The following is a 17,921-nucleotide window of genomic DNA, read 5'->3' on the forward strand; positions in this document are numbered from 1 at the left end:
TGTCCCAGATTTTTGGTGGGCTGCAGTCCCAAAGAGGACAGCCCACAACCTGCCCCAAATCTACCAGATTTGGGGCCAAACACTTGGCCTACATGCCCTGCCACTTGCCATGCATGCTGCCACATGTGTGGGATAGGTGGACTGACCTGCCAGCTCAGATTCCATGTGGCAGTCTGCCACGTGTCACTCCCAAAAACCCTAAAATTTCAAAGTTGTCAGAATTCAATTCTGATCGCACCCACGGGTTCCTAACAGCTTAGACTATCTATTGATGTACTCTAAGGTCATAATTGAGCCATACTGAGCTCATTTGTTTGTCGTCTTATCTTGTATCTCCATTACTCTTGGCATGCTGCCAAGCCCACACCCAAAGCTCAGGGAACATTCTTTTGAATGGTTCCTAGGTCGGTATGCAATCTGTGCATTTGATTGGTCCCATGTTTGGGTACTCAGGTGGGGTGTGGTTTCCATATGTCCCTCTCAAAGAGGCCATCACTCTTGTGGGTCACTAATGCCCATAACCCCAAGCAAGGGGGTCCACCCTCAAATGCTAGACCTAGTCCCCATTGTCCGTAACTGAACAGTAGGAAAACATTTCATTTCTTAATAAGCATACTATTGAAAAACAAAAAGAAATAGTACAAAGCAAGTGGATACATGTTGAAGCAGGATGACATCCGGAAGGCCGAAGAGAGTCTCATCCTCTTGCATTTGAGGGCGCACTGAGGGAGCTGTCCCTTTGCGGGAAGTAGCCTTGCTCTTTGCCCACAACTTCTCCCTTGCCTTTGCCTTTGTTCTGTGTTCCGTTTACCTTGCTTTCTTCGCTTTGTCTTTTTCTTCCCAACTTTGGTCCACATCCTCTCCGATGGCTCCACTCAAGGAGTCTGGGACTCATGCTAACGTTGGCGTTGGCTATAAACCCGTTGAGGTTCCGTTGCATGTGGCGCACTCTGTGGGCTCTAGTGCATTTGCTGGTGTGGGGGGGAGGGGGGGCTCATCTTTGACCTCTAGGGAAATCTCTTTCCACGTGCCCCATCAATCGGCACCGAAGGCACTGGCTAGAAGCCTTGAGATCTCTACCCTTTGATGAAGCTTTGTCTTTTTCTTCCCAACTTTGGTCCACCTCCTTTCCGATGGCTCCACTCAAAGAGTCTGGGACTCATGCTAATGCTGGTGTTGGCTAAAACCCGTTGAGGTTCCGTTGCATGTGGCGCACTCTGTGGGCTCTAGTGCATTTGCTGGTGTGGGGGGGAGGGGGGGCTCATCTTTGACCTCTAGGGAAATCTCTTTCCACGTGCCCCATCAATTGGCACCGAAGGCACTGGCTTGGAAGCCTTGAGATCTCCACCCTTTGATGAAGCTCCCCCCCTCGAGAGCGACGACTTTGGGCACTCCACCACTAGCCGAAGTTTGGGGACCCTGTTCTTTGCCACAACTGTATCTGTTGTGTCTGGTTAGGACTCCAATACCGTGCCAAAAGCTCAATTAATGGACGGGAGGATACCCCTATACTCTCTTGGGAGCATTCGAAAGCGGAGCATCACTGGAAAGTGGGGGACACGATGTGTCGTGTCCATATCCTCTATGGTAATTCCATGGTACCACGGGAAAAGATACACCAAGTGAGGGCCGAGGAAGATCAGGCTTTGCCCCATGAGGGTCAGGGTGGTATCCGGAGACACCCCTTCCGTAGATTTTGACCTCCTGAATGTGATCACCCTCCAGTGCCAAGCTCGTCGTGGATCCAGCCACGCACCTGTTGCCTCATAGGTGTGAGGTGCACAATCTTGCCTATCTCACTGCTTTGTCTTGCAATGATTGAACTGCATGTTGCACCTGTTGCTTCTTTCAGGGAGAGAAGGACCTTAACGGGAGCCCGAAGAGTGGCTTTTGGGCTCCCTCTACCATCGTAGGCTGGCGGGGGTGCGTGCCCTAGGCCGCAACGTACCCACAGAAGGGGACAGGGCAAGGCAAGGATGAGGGACGGGGAAGGGTGAGTTGATGTTTTGTAACGTGTCCATTGATTTAATGCATGTAGAGAAGCTCTATGCACGAAGTTAGAGATGGGATTTGATTGTGTTTAGATTGCACATGCTTATTGTGTCCGGTACAAAGCAACACTGTGGGGTGATAACAAGCTTGATTTAAAAGTTATTCTAGACTCCTAGAATTTCGTTGTGTTTTGATAAAATAAAGTTCTAAGGTAGATGAATTAGGTTATAAAAATAACAAAATTTTTGAAGGTTTTTGTAGTTGTTTCCATAGAAGTAAATTTCCAATAAATAAAAGTAAGTTACAAATTAGGGAGTGAGTTCTCTCACATTGTATGAGATGGATATTTCTTTAATAATTGCTTTTTGTGCCTAACTAATCTTTGTTTGGTTTTTTTGGGTTGGAATATTGATCTTCTTATGACAGCTATCAATCCAATGGGTCTTGTTCCTGCGATTGATGAAGATGGATTCACACTCTTTGAGAGGTATGTTCGTAAAATCTACTGTACTAAGTAGATTAAACCTTCTTTACGTGGACCTCCGATTCTTATCAAGGGTTCTTTGTTTCTTCCTTTACTAGATTTCTTGTGCTGGCAATATTTGATTGTAGTTTGAACATATGAAATTTTAATGCATATTGGTTTAAAGTGCAAGAATGATATCAGTTAGCATCACGAGAGCTAATGCACATTATATGGTTTCTTGGTTTCAATGCATGCTTGGTTAGGGAAGGCCAAACTAGCTGTACTTAAGTAGACAACAAAAATGAATGCAGATCGGTTTACACTTTAGTACAATATGATTACACCTTTGAAATTCTTCAGCTATTCTTCAATTTGCAAGGTATAGCTAAATGGCTATGGTTGTTGCAGTGATCTGTATTATCTCGTCTATCTTAATGGCTGCAATACCAATAGACACTACCAACTTCATTGCACACTTATACAAAGGCATTGCAATGGAAGTCTGTTGAACTCCAAGGTGAATGGAGAGAAAACTAACAACTCTTACCAGGTTCTTGTGAAAAGGGGATGCCATAATGAAATGGGCATGAGGATTTCATCATTCTCTCACTAGCTTGCCAATATTGACTTGGGAAGCGTGAATGTAACTGGAATGAGAGAGAGAAACCCCCGGTGCATGCATAGGATCCATGATTGCTTACATATAGACTTGCACGTGGTGGAAGACTTGAGTTATGCTTATTGTCCATTTTATTGTTTGTAGCCTTGTAGTTACAGCAAGAACAAGATTCGTGCTTTGCTTCAAACTTGGCTATCTTGCACAACGGTCATAACAAGTTAGATCATGGAATCATGGTGAATGGAGAGGGCTTGAGACAATTTTATCTTTACAATATTGACTCGGCTATGCAAAAAAGAAGGAAGCATCGCGGGAATTGTAGGCATTGTGTAGGCAACACAAAACATACATAGTTTATTTCATGATCAATAGCCTCTTGATACAAGGTTAAGGAGTCAAGGATTCCTCCTAAAATAACTCCTTGATTCTCTCAATTAGCGCATGTGGCTTTCCTCTTGACATCACGGCTTAGATCACACACACATCACACCAACCACTCACTGTTAGAAACATGGTGGAGAGAGAGAGAGAGAGAGAGAGAGAGAGAGAGAGAGAGGGTTAGGGTGTGAGGAAATGATGCACAAATGAAGACATAATGAAAAGGTTCTCATTCATTCATCAAGTGTATAATGACAAGTGAAGTACAAGCCTTTATATAGGCTACTCACACACACTCTAGCACCTAGTGCATATGGGATAAGTCCCATGATGACACGTGGCACTCACACAAGACTCACTCACATAGACTAGTACTAGATCACCTAGTACTACACACTAACACATCACATCACCACACTCTTTGACTATGATATCTCCAACACCTCCCTTCAGAGCAAAGAGGTGTGAGACCCAACACGCAAGAGTAGACCGATCCCCCGTCCATTGCAATACTGCAAAGAGCAAGTCCAACTATCCAACACCTCCCGTGTGATAGTGACTTCTCAGTCAGCTTGCGACCGGCAAGGGCAAACTATCACTCGTCATCCCCCCTTACTTTGAACTGGGTGGTCAATACCATCAACCAAAGTGAAGCACAATACAATCATAAGGCTGAGAACCTTTATTTGACTCAACACAAACACACATAGCATCACTTATCATCTCTACCACCTCAGAGAGGGATAGATCATGTAATATAGCAGATAGAGCTTGCTCCTCATTTCCAGTAGATGTGGCGTAGATATTCTCGAGCTTGGCTTTGATCCTGGTAACTAAAGTAGTGAGGTCAAGTTGATGAAGCAGCTGATTATCCAACCTCACTCCAAGAAGGGCCATTGCTTTGTCATGCTGGTCATCTCTAGCGGAGTTGTCTTCACCATGAGGATGAGGCTCCATATAGGGATTTGAAAGAGATGAGCAGCCTGGAAATGCAGCAAGAATATGCTTCGAAATGCAGAACTGAACTAGAAATGGAGCTCTTGTGGTCGTAGTAACTGCTTGAATTGCTGCAGCAGGTCTGAAAGCTGCAGTGTAGCAGCTATCTGATGCAGAAGACAGCTGATGTAGACATGGTGAAGGCCTCAAAGCAGCTCGAAAATGCCTGTACTGAAGGTGGTTATGCAGCAGCAAGCTCAAAACACGTCGGAAATGCCTCCAAAGGCCTCCAAGTGCTGCACAAATCTCTCACATGTGGTCGAATACACAGCAGCAGCAAGTTGAGGCTGTCTTAAGCGTTGAAAAGCTCTGAAATGGCCTCGAAGTAACCCTAGAAAAACTCATGCGCAGGCGCACTTTGCAGGAGCTGCCGAACTGGTACGGTGCAGCAGGCGGAGACAGTACGGAACAGTCCGTACAGCCAGTACGGACTGTACGGCTGGCTGTGGAGGTTCTAGGTGGGCTGAGAGAGGCGGAACTGAGGAGAAGTTGTGGCGGCTGCAAGAGGAGAGACAATGGAGAGCTGTGGTGCAGAAACCCTAGGCAGCAGCAGGCTGTAGAAGAGGCTGAAGCAGATTTAGGGTTTCGAATCAGGGTTAGGGTTAGGTCTAGGATGATGTGGCAGCTATGGCTATGGTAGGGCTATGGCTCTGATACCATGTTAGAAACATGGTGGAGAGAGAGAGAGAGAGAGAGAGAGAGAGAGAAGGTTAGGGTATGAGGAAATGATGCAAAATGAAGACATAATGAAAAGGCTCTCATTCACTCATCAAGTGTATAATGACAAGTGAAGTACAAGCCTTTATATAGGCTACTCACACACACTCTAGCACCTAGTGCATATGGGATAAGTCCCATGATGACACATGGCACTCACACAAGACTCACTCACATAGACTAGTACTAGATCACCTAGTACTACACACTAACAAGCACTCACACAGTCACACACAAACACGCATAGACTCACAAACGAGCCCACATACAAGCATACATGAAGCTTCAAGTCCTCAACAAATTCCTTTCCAGAGCAAAGGTGAAGATGTCTGAGAAAAACTTTCATCAACCATGGTCATTTGGGCTCAAGATTGTAATCATGTGATACGAAAGAATGCAATGATGCTAGCACACGAAACTCACAATCAGACTTGATATGAGAGCTTGACCACTCATGACAACCTACATTAGTCTATCCCTCGTTGCTCTAGGCAGGGCACATGAAAGGACTGGTGGAACCTTTATCATAGACTCAATTTATTACCATCATTTTTGGAGACAATCTAAGCATAGTACCTTTAACAACAAACACACACACACTTTTTTTTTTTTTTTGGGGAAAATCCAGTGCATTGTATTTATATTGTCATAACTTTACAAGAGGAAAAGTCTCCAAGAATGGAGAGTATCCCACAGATCAGAAGCATAAAAAGAAAAGCTCAATGCAAGATGCATGCATATCACCCTCATGGCAGGCATCATATAAAGATTGCCGCAATGAGGCTCTAAAAGATTCATATGACTTTTGAAACTGGCGGCCCAAGTATGCGAAATTGTGCTCTTCCCAGATTGTCCAAAGAGCCCAATATCTCACCCATGAGAGAAAGAGTGAATATTGAGATAAAGGCCTCCTAAATCTGCCAAATAGCCAAAAATGTTTCCCAAATATGTGACTCGGGAAACGGAGGCGAAGATGATCTGAAATTTTCCAAAGGAGGTTCCGAGTAGACGGGCAATGCCAAAGCAAATGAGGGACAGTCTCTGAAGGAGTGTGACACCGTAAACAGGTGGGTGGTGCAATGTGACGTTTGGCAAGTGTGATTCCCACTAACAATGTGCCGGTCATGCATCCAAAGAAAAAGTCTTTGTTTCAAAGGCATTTTACACCTCCATAATAGTCAGGGATTCTTCCGCCACCATGAAAGGGGCTGCCTGATATGCCATAGAGTATTAGCATATTGATGAATCCAAGGGGCAGGTTGATTTGCCTTATCTGAAGCCCAAGGTGGGGGCATCAAAACCTTATACAAGGAAGATACCATAATGTGAGACAGCCTCAAGGGACGGTGGATGGACAAAAGTAGTAGAGCCTAACCCGCCTTCACAGCCACACTCATCCACGTTCAAAACACCCGAACAACACAATCACAAGGCAAAAGGCATTCAATCAACATTTTCCTCTCTATAGATCTCCTGAGACAACTCACTCTTGGATACATTTTCTCCAGAGCCAGACAACCTCAAACAAAAATGCAGTGGACCACACAGCCCATCACAAGCGGACTCCTTCCTTCAATAACTCTGAAAGCATTCAGCTTCAAATGCATCCAACCCACAAAATGGCCACGGTCAGAAGTCAGACATCTTATCATGTCTTCCCAAGATCAACATCAAGTACCATAAATGATGCAGCCTGCCATTTACTAAGCAATAGCTCATAGTCAACCATATACAAACCCACACAAAAGACACCTCAAGCAAAGACTTCAGCCTCTTTAATCTCATGCAAGCCCAACCACATTCTTGTTGCAGCTCATGCTTCCTCAAACCAAGGTACTTCAGCTTCTATACATGATTGTCCATCCTATTCTCTCAGCCCACTTCTTCAATCGGTTCAGTCACTTTGGCCTTCCAAATAGCTCTCTTTCCATAGTCCTCCTGCTCACCGAACAAGCTTCTTCCCAAGACCTTCAATCGCTCACGGGTTTCTCACCGCTCCTACGTGAAAATAGCCTGCAATTCCTTTATCCCGCTATCTCTTTGCATACGAGTTCATGAAGTCTCTGTCACTGAGGATACTCCACCCAAGCCTCCATAATAGCTAAGCTTCTCACAGCCAAGAAAACTAGTAAGAGCAACCGCCCGTGACTCTTCACACTAGTCCACTGCAGCTCATCGTTCATCTCCATTTCCACGTATCTCCTCATCCTCACAGAGATCATGGAGTTCATGCATCTTCCCAAATAAACTGCCCGAGACGTAGCAACACCTTTCCATGAGACCAAGAAGCACAACGTGCATACTCTCCGTCGCTTACAATCCTCTCTGGATACCAAGCCAGACCCCTCAATCAAATAAACCTCAGGCTTCCATAGTCACCTCCAGAACCTCTCACCACAATGACTGCACGCTCAGGTTTCTGGCTCCTGCTCCTGCACGACCTTTACGAGCTCACCGAACCTTTGAGCAAGACCCCCATCGCACGTCACCTTCAAGGGTCCAGAGCACAGCAGCTACCCTCTTCACGGAGCACCCGAAGCCCTTGGCCTCTCGTCGTCTACAAGCCCCAGGCCATAGCTCCCTTCGTTCCAGCCTTCAACTCCACTCTGCATCCGCAAACCACGGTCAGCCCTTCTGCGTTCTACTCCAGCATCAATCCTTTCGCTCAATCCTACATATGCTCCTCCCCTTCAAACTACAGCTTCGCTCCAGCTATACATCTCCCGCTCAGTCCTTCTCGAAGCCTTGCATCACGTACCTCCCCTACACAGCCCACGCTTCTGCGCTCAGCTCAATCGTACGTACTGAGCCACCCACAATCCTCCGCTCCAACATCTGCGAGCCACCCACCCGACTTCTCCCTGTCTATGGCCTCTGAACCCGAGAGGCTTTCCCCAGGCCACCTTCCAACTCTCAGGACCATTCCCCAGCCTGCCTTCTCTCCGGCCCCCAGAGCTCACGAAACTCTCCCTTCTTCTATGATCCTCCCTCGCGTCCGATCTTCAAGCTCCTTCTGAGCCCTTCCGCCATCCTTCATCCAGAAGCTTGCTCTTCCTCATCACGTAGCCACCTGTATGCATGCTTTTTTGATTATGGCCACGTCACCTTCTACTTTTTCACCACTCTCCCACTCTTTCCTTCAAATTATACCAAGGCAATTAGTTGCCTATACTCAACCTTAGGCACTCCACCTTTGCACATATCCTGCTAACCAGCATGTAATGCTCAGTTCCCCACAGACTATCACACAACTATGAAGAGTACATGTCATCCCACAACAAAACCCCGTCACACTGCTCTGGATTAGCTTGGTGCTCCTTCACTGCACTTCATTATCTCCCAGAGTCCCTGTAGAAGTGTCTTCCATCTCAAGACAATATATCATCAGTGTGGAGTCCTTCATGAGAGTATCCATAGCTCATTTCCACAACCAACTAGCTATATACATAGCTATGCACTCACCCAACAACATGCAACAAGTGAAAAATATTTTTCCTTTTTTATCCACACATCTCTAGCAACCCCTTCTCTTCTGCTGTGACATTCATGTCCAGCAGCTAAAGAAGAACATCGGCAAACCACCTGGATCAAAAACAAAGCAAACTTGTGCTCTATGCCTCTGTTTTTCTCCTCCCGGATCAAAAGGATAACTTTGAACCCTCCACTGCCAAATGTGCATAATCCACCATCCTCCTGGATCAAATGGAATCAACAACACACCAATTTGATGTAGCCACCAGCTCCTTCCATGTATCCACTTCCTCACTAAGCCTCCAGGATCCCATATCTTATCTTGCCAGGATATTACACAACTCCACTGGCTATCAGCCGTCACACTTATATCATGAGTCTTGCTCCTCTTCTCATGAGCTACATTTTTTGAGGTCACTACCTCACACACAGATCTCACGGGCACAACCAGCTCATAATCTGTGATTAGGGACTTCTCGGCATACCCTATTGCCTCAACCTTGAAAGTTGCAAAACTTAACCCATCACATGAATTATCAAGATCACCCAGGAGCAAACAAACATCTCTTCCACCTGAAGAATGCTCAAACATACCAGCATACTCTTTCTTGTCATTGCCAACCACACATGCAAAATCCACAAGGGTACCATCAAGTAAAGCATCCAGCTGATCATCAATCACACTATCACTGCTGTCCTTCTCAACATGCATACTGGTGTTTTCATTCTCTTTCGAAGAGATCAATACTAACATATCATCCAGTGCATCATCAAGGACACAATCCATCTCATCCTCTGAATCACCATCATCTTGTAAACACTGAATCTTAACCTCATCATACTCATCACAATTTGCATGCACACAATCAACACTTGCTGTCTGTAGGTCTTTTACTTTATCAGTAATAACCACATCAGCTTCATCACTGTCACACATGATCGAGCTCTCATCTTCACTAGTTTCACCTTTTTCTTCCTCACTTGCTGAACCTGAAATCTTAGCTTCCTCGGTATGCACAATCACAGTGTCAACCACAAACTGATTGCATTCAGCCATCATAGGCATATCATCACCACTCAACACTGGAGCATGATCATCATCTACACACATAGACTTATCCTTAGCTGCCTTTAATGGGCTCTCAACATTTCTGCCATCTATGGTAGCAACCCCTTCTCTCGGGCTCTCTTCTACCGCCTCACACAGAACTAGCTGAGCAACACCCTCCTTCATAGCAACTGACGAGCCTCCACTCATAAGTGTAATGATATCCAGCTCCTTTACATCATCAGGTTCCTTCAACAGTGAAGACAACTGACTCTCTTCCTCTGATGAGATGCTCTCTTCCTCTGTCTCACTCAAAAAATCTCTCTCTTCATCTGTGACTGTCTCCTCAAGCTCCTCTTCCAATTCCAGTCGACAGCTCATCACATAATCTGGTACTCTCCTTGCATCAGCTGAACTTCCTTCTCCTCCATCCATAGCAACTCTCCTGTTATTTTGACCTCTGCTTCTTCCTGCAATCTCCATCCAATTTAGGCTGAGTGTTTTCATCAGCTCCACAGCTTCATGCAATTCCTTTTTTAGGGAATCATCCCGCATAGGAATAGACACCGGCTCTCTCTCTACATATGCCTTAATCATTTCTGGCCTACTGACCAGGGTTTTAGGCTCCTCTTGCATACCAAGCTGCCTTAGTCTCTTAACCTTCCATTCTTTCTCTCTAGCCACTCTTACTGCATCCTCAAAACTATCAATATTCTTCATCTCCACCTTCAGACGGAGTGAAGGCTCCAGACCAGCCACAAACCGGTCTCTCTTTATCATTTGCGGGGGTACTTCAGGAATTAAAGCTTCACACCATAGACTCCACAGTCTACCAAACTCTATCAGATACTGATCCACATCCTGACTATCCTTTTGCTGAATTTTGCACAACTCCTTCCATACTTCATTAGGGCTCCTGGATTGTGCAAACCGTGCAAGAAAAGCTGCTCTCACCACTGTATACTCCGGATTTTGCTGCTGAGGATGAACAGTCTTGAAGGCAGTCATTTGAGTCTGCAACCATGCTTTTGCATCTCCCTGCAAACAATAATTCAAGATCTGAAACAGAATCTGAGGGGTTGCCCTATCCTTCATAAGTGCTGTGAATTCCATCTTTTCCAAGAATCTCACTGCATCTTCATATGGCATCCCCCAAAACTCTGGAAAGTCCTCTGCCATCCTCACAATCTTTCAACTGTCACACACCCTGGCTTTCTCAACCGCAACAAAACTCGAAGGCAACAAAACAAATACACTACTGAAGAAGCTCACTCTACATCTGAAGAGCATTTTTTTTCCTACGGGCAAGCACTTTCAAAGCTCTCTGCACTCTAGCTCGGAGTCGGATCACACGTAGCTGGACTTCAATACATCTGTCCTTCCTGTGACCACATTTTCCACACCACTCACACTGTATCACTCTCATGTGTGGATTTCTCCCCATTGCTTGCAACACATCTCAGAACACCTGCTCCTCCAATCTTGTAAACTGAAGTGAACTTCCTCCGTGGAGGCACCAAAACGTGGATGGACAAAAGTAGTAGAGCCTAACCCGCCTTCACAGCCACACTCATCCACGTTCAAAACACCCGAACAACACAATCACAAGGCAAAAGGCATTCAATCAACATTTTCCTCTCTATAGATCTCCTGAGACAACTCACTCTTGGATACATTTTCTCCAGAGCCAGACAACCTCAAACAAAAATGCAGTGGACCACACAGCCCATCACAAGCGGACTCCTTCCTTCAATAACTCTGAAAGCATTCAGCTTCAAATGCATCCAACCCACAAAATGGCCACGGTCAGAAGTCAGACATCTTATCATGTCTTCCCAAGATCAACATCAAGTACCATAAATGATGCAGCCTGCCATTTACTAAGCAATAGCTCATAGTCAACCATATACAAACCCACACAAAAGACACCTCAAGCAAAGACTTCAGCCTCTTTAATCTCATGCAAGCCCAACCACATTCTTGTTGCAGCTCATGCTTCCTCAAACCAAGGTACTTCAGCTTCTATACATGATTGTCCATCCTATTCTCTCAGCCCACTTCTTCAATCGGTTCAGTCACTTTGGCCTTCCAAATAGCTCTCTTTCCATAGTCCTCCTGCTCACCGAACAAGCTTCTTCCCAAGACCTTCAATCGCTCACGGGTTTCTCACCGCTCCTACGTGAAAATAGCCTGCAATTCCTTTATCCCGCTATCTCTTTGCATACGAGTTCATGAAGTCTCTGTCACTGAGGATACTCCACCCAAGCCTCCATAATAGCTAAGCTTCTCACAGCCAAGAAAACTAGTAAGAGCAACCGCCCGTGACTCTTCACACTAGTCCACTGCAGCTCATCGTTCATCTCCATTTCCACGTATCTCCTCATCCTCACAGAGATCATGGAGTTCATGCATCTTCCCAAATAAACTGCCCGAGACGTAGCAACACCTTTCCATGAGACCAAGAAGCACAACGTGCATACTCTCCGTCGCTTACAATCCTCTCTGGATACCAAGCCAGACCCCTCAATCAAATAAACCTCAGGCTTCCATAGTCACCTCCAGAACCTCTCACCACAATGACTGCACGCTCAGGTTTCTGGCTCCTGCTCCTGCACGACCTTTACGAGCTCACCGAACCTTTGAGCAAGACCCCCATCGCACGTCACCTTCAAGGGTCCAGAGCACAGCAGCTACCCTCTTCACGGAGCACCCGAAGCCCTTGGCCTCTCGTCGTCTACAAGCCCCAGGCCATAGCTCCCTTCGTTCCAGCCTTCAACTCCACTCTGCATCCGCAAACCACGGTCAGCCCTTCTGCGTTCTACTCCAGCATCAATCCTTTCGCTCAATCCTACATATGCTCCTCCCCTTCAAACTACAGCTTCGCTCCAGCTATACATCTCCCGCTCAGTCCTTCTCGAAGCCTTGCATCACGTACCTCCCCTACACAGCCCACGCTTCTGCGCTCAGCTCAATCGTACGTACTGAGCCACCCACAATCCTCCGCTCCAACATCTGCGAGCCACCCACCCGACTTCTCCCTGTCTATGGCCTCTGAACCCGAGAGGCTTTCCCCAGGCCACCTTCCAACTCTCAGGACCATTCCCCAGCCTGCCTTCTCTCCGGCCCCCAGAGCTCACGAAACTCTCCCTTCTTCTATGATCCTCCCTCGCGTCCGATCTTCAAGCTCCTTCTGAGCCCTTCCGCCATCCTTCATCCAGAAGCTTGCTCTTCCTCATCACGTAGCCACCTGTATGCATGCTTTTTTGATTATGGCCACGTCACCTTCTACTTTTTCACCACTCTCCCACTCTTTCCTTCAAATTATACCAAGGCAATTAGTTGCCTATACTCAACCTTAGGCACTCCACCTTTGCACATATCCTGCTAACCAGCATGTAATGCTCAGTTCCCCACAGACTATCACACAACTATGAAGAGTACATGTCATCCCACAACAAAACCCCGTCACACTGCTCTGGATTAGCTTGGTGCTCCTTCACTGCACTTCATTATCTCCCAGAGTCCCTGTAGAAGTGTCTTCCATCTCAAGACAATATATCATCAGTGTGGAGTCCTTCATGAGAGTATCCATAGCTCATTTCCACAACCAACTAGCTATATACATAGCTATGCACTCACCCAACAACATGCAACAAGTGAAAAATATTTTTCCTTTTTTATCCACACAACGGGTTGACGAACCTGGGGAATGAAGAGTCCAATCATCAAGCCTATCGTGAAGCTCAAGTGGTGGTACCGGCAGAAAAGGCTAAAGCATTTGAGCAATCTTTTGCCATAGAGGATGATAAAGCAAGCCCAAACCATACTGTCTCGCAGCCAACAGAAAAGATATCATGGTACCATCATCATGAATCACATCAGCACAAAGCAGATCCCTTTGAAACTAATAAAGTAGGAACGTCTGGTTTCTTGCAAAGCCAACGGAGGGTCAAGGGCCTTCGACCAATTGTAAACTTTCAGCCCTTGAAGAATTGCCCTGCAAGGAGTCGTGGCCATGCCATTCCAAGTGGGAAAGGATATGCTTCCAATCAAATAACATTTTGGAGACCAAAGGACAGCCTTTGATCCTACCATAAATACAGCCAAGAAGAAAGTTTCACCGAGTTGGCTGCCAATAACCAAAAGAAGAGGTGTTGATTTGCAAAAGCAAATAACGCATCATGGCAGCCAAAGGTTGATCTCCTTGCATAAATTGCATCATCATCTTCCCCTTATGAGCAAGGATGTATACGTGAATGTTGAGAATATTTAAACCCCCATGCATCTTTGAGGAACAGGGACGTTGCAGTGAAAGAAATCTCAAACTTTTCCGGCCATGTTTGGATCGCCAAAAAGTTTCCATAATGGTTGACATAAAGTATGTAAGATCTTCCTTACCAAACATGATCAAGGGAGGTACATTGAATGCATGCCACCAAAATAGATTGAACTATCCTTAGGCAAACATGCCATGACCAAGTTGCTAATTTTCAGTCTTCAAGCGTTTTCTTCAATTTTGCAAGTGCCCAGTGAGTTTGTTGGCGATGAGTAATCATCCAGCCCAAAGGGTAACCAAGATCGTGAACTAATTGAGTAGGCTGGATAATTTCGCCCGTCCATAAAAGACTATGCTAGTCTTTAGAATGCAAAGGTAACAACTTAGACTTCTAAAAAAGTCACATGTAGACCGGCAGCTAGGCCATATAATGATAGAGCATGCATGAGGGAAGAAGGATCCCTCTCAGTATTCTTTGGAGTAAAAAAAGAATCATTAGCATATGCTTGAGCAACCATAGTGCGACTTCCTTGAATTCCCAATCCATGTAATTTGTCGCCACAAGTTGATCCATGTATTGAAGCATTGGCAATGCACTAAGTGGACATTCCTGCCGAACCGAACAACGGAGAGTGTAATTTTCAGAAATATCCCCATACAATATACAGGCAGCTTTACTGTCATTGTACTACCGGTAAATAACATGCTGCATTTTTGTGCCAAAACTCAAAGCATGCATGGTCTGTTGGATGAAACCCCATTGAACTGTGTCAAAGGCCTTGGAAATGTCAACTTGCAACAAAGGCACATCCTGCTCCGTGTATTTTGCATATTCTATCCCAACATAGGCATTTGCAATATATCAGTGATATGCCTGCAAGGAACAAACCCGTATTGAGCAGGATGGAGGCCATCATATAAGTATCCTTTGATGCGATCAACCACCATTTTGGTTATGATCTTATAAATAAATGACATGAGAGTGATAGGTCTCCAATCAGCCAACGACTCACATATTTGCATCTTTGGAAGAAGCTTGACAAGCCCTTTCTTCCATGAATCCGGCATTGTTGGTTTTGCCAAGCACTATTGATCATATGCAGTAAAGTTGACTTGAGGATATCCCAATATGCGAGGAAAAATTCAACAGTTAGACATTCCATCCAAGAGATTTCCACCCCTGCACTTGGGTGCAATGTGACACATTGGCTACAGCAACAAGTGTGTTATAGTTCTCTAATAGGAGATTTTGTCGTATGCTGTGACCCCTTTGTGAGCCCTTGTCCAAGGACAATGAGGCACAATCCGTCTCTCAGCCTTAGGTCAAGTCAGAGAAATCAGTCCTTGTTCACTGGTACCCACTGGAGAACAGTAGGGTAGTGTTTCCATCTTAGGATTATAGATAGGTCTAGGTCCATCTCAGGATAGGAGTCCTTTTGGGCCCCCTCAGGGCTGGAACAAGTGAAGAGGAATGGGCTGGGGAAGGGCTGCCTTTATAGGCGGCCCTGAACCCCTCCCTAGGCTGCCTTTTATGGGACCAAGGGCCCAACCAACCAGCCCCAACAGCCGACTAAAAAGGCAGCCAGTTTGGCTGGTTGCCTCAGCCCTCCAGCCCCTATACATAGGGGGCCTACAGCCCCCATTTGGCATTCAGTCCTCCAGCCTTCAACACTCCAAACAGCTCCCCTTCAGCCCCTCTTGTCATCCAAAAACAAGAAAATCAGGCCTGCATAGCCTCCTCTGGATCCAAGATGAGATCCTGACGAGTAGGTGCAGCCTGATAGCCTGGTATCAAACCAGCAATTTCTTCTTCCGGAAATAAAGTACGGCTTGCCGTCACAACAGCCCATGTAATGCCAATTCTAGAATTTAGTAGCAGTATGACCATTTGAAGATGAGGCATTCCAAGTCCTAGGAGATAGAGGTCTCCTAGCTGAGATCATCTGTCTCATAGTCTGCAAGGAGTCATTGGTATGTTTATCCTTGAGCTTGAGCTGAGGTGCAGAAGGAAAAACACTAGATGCATTTCCATTTGAATTAAGTTGTGCCTTTCCCTTGTCTTGTGTTGTAGGAGGTGTTTTAACACCTTTATTTTTGGACACCGAAGGGCCAGGGGCATCCTTATTCTGCACTAGAGGAGGCATCGGATCCGGGGGCATTTTATGCAATAACAATTGACATTGTGAAGCCATATGCCCAAACTTTTTGCACTCAAAACATGCTCTTGCAAAAATAAAAAAGAGGTGAATGTTCAAAGAGCATTTGTTTGTGATGTTCATCTACCATGATAACTTCAAAGAAGCCCTTAGTTGCATAATGCACCTTGCATACAAAACAACCTCCCAAAGTTCTTGCTAACCAATTGCCCACATCAGTTGCAACAGTAGGCATATGACCCGAGAAGAAGATAATGAGAGCGTGCTTAGCATATTCCATTACTAGGTCTACTAGTTCATCAACCTCCACCATAATTCCAACAATGAGAGGAGCATCTTTCCAATCCTTCCTTGTGTCTTCAAAACCTTCATGCATAACATTGAAACCAATTGTGCCTCCTGTAAGTGGTAGACAGGGTCATCTTGACCCAAAGCCTGCTTTTGCTTCTTGTTATGAGCCAATCATTCTTTGTTGAAAGTCTTTTAAAGCTGCCATCGTATTTGAAGAGAGAAGAAAGGGTGAAGAAACGTATGCACAACTACACATTACAGGAAAATAGCCCCAAAAAAAGGAAAGAAAAGAGGCGCTATATGCACACAAACAAAGCTGGGGTGAGTCGAAAAGCAAGAACAGGTAGATAACAAGATAAGAGAGTAGGTTGGCAAGGAGAATGAGCAAAAGAAAGAGGGATATAATAGGGCGAGCAAAAAGAGCCTTTCCAAAGCAAGCTTGGATAGAAGAAACGGGGTTCTATAGATAGGCGAACTGAGACTAGTGGTTAAGGAACAGAGCGCGTATAAGCGACAGAGCAAGGCTGAAAGAAGCCCCCCACAAACTGGCACACACCTAGATGCAGTAGGGAGTAACAGAAGGAGGAAAAAAATAGAGATCAGGGATGGAGATAGGTCATAACAGTAGGAAGGTCTCTCTGAAGGCTGCACGCACGTCAAGGAAGCTCTAGGGGAGTAAATATCATGAGGACGTGAATTTATGGGACATTTGATTTGCGACTCCTGTAATTTACGCATGTCTACCTTGAGTCTCTAGGGCTCGAGAGTTTGACCACGTGCGCGAGACTTGGGGAATTAAAATTCCTAGTGGGCCCTTGAAAATTGTGAATGTGCGCCTAGTTACTAGGCAATTAATTCCTAGGACCAAAGTGTGCAACAGCGGGCCAAAAGAGTGGTGAAATTAAAATTTGCTATTTTGGGCACGGCCCACTCACAAAAGCCCAATTTCTAGAGGGACTGTACGACGATGTACGGTTGTCAATGTAGGTACGGCAGTCAGCGCTGGTACGGATTTCGACGTAGGTACGGCAATCAGTACGGACACCATACAATGTATGGCGTATTGTAGGTGTGTGACTGTACGGACAAAGTGAGAATTGTGCCGGTTGTTGTACAGACCTGCAGAACTGTACGGCGTCTGCAAATTGGTACGGCACTGTAGACTTGTATGGCGCTGAACGAGAGACTTGTACGGCGGCAGAGGTACGGGACAGCACTGGACGAGCAATTGTACAAATGGCGGGCTATCGAGAGCTGTGACTGCATGCTCTGATACCAAATGTGAGCAAGAAGGTGAGAACATGAAAGAGAGCTACGTAAGTTGTATTGCCAGAGAGAGATAACAACACACAAAGCTTGGGGTTTGTCATAGTGAGAAAACCCTAACTAACCCAACCACTAACTACTAGTTGGGTATCCTAACTGCGGTTAGGGGAAAAAACCTCTAACGAGGGAAAAGTGCCCCTAACCCACTTATTAGTCATACATTGGTCACTGCCATGAATTATGGC

General features: G+C 45.7%; 1 protein-coding gene across 1 annotated transcript in view; it reads left to right on the plus strand.

The window, feature by feature from the left end:
- GSTT1 (glutathione S-transferase THETA 1) overlaps positions 1 to 17,921 on the plus strand; it is a 45,955-nt gene that overhangs the window by 10,946 nt on the left and 17,088 nt on the right. The window contains exon 3 of the mRNA XM_087378503.1: positions 2,419 to 2,479. Within this exon, the coding sequence (XP_087234629.1) occupies positions 2,419 to 2,479 (61 nt within the window). The remainder of the gene's footprint in view (positions 1 to 2,418; positions 2,480 to 17,921) is intronic.

The sequence above is a fragment of the Dipteris shenzhenensis genome, chromosome 8 (genome assembly GCF_047967505.1).
Source record: "Dipteris shenzhenensis isolate YYH24624 ecotype China chromosome 8, Dip_SZ_1.0, whole genome shotgun sequence".
Classification (NCBI taxonomy): Eukaryota; Viridiplantae; Streptophyta; class Polypodiopsida; order Gleicheniales; family Dipteridaceae; genus Dipteris; species Dipteris shenzhenensis.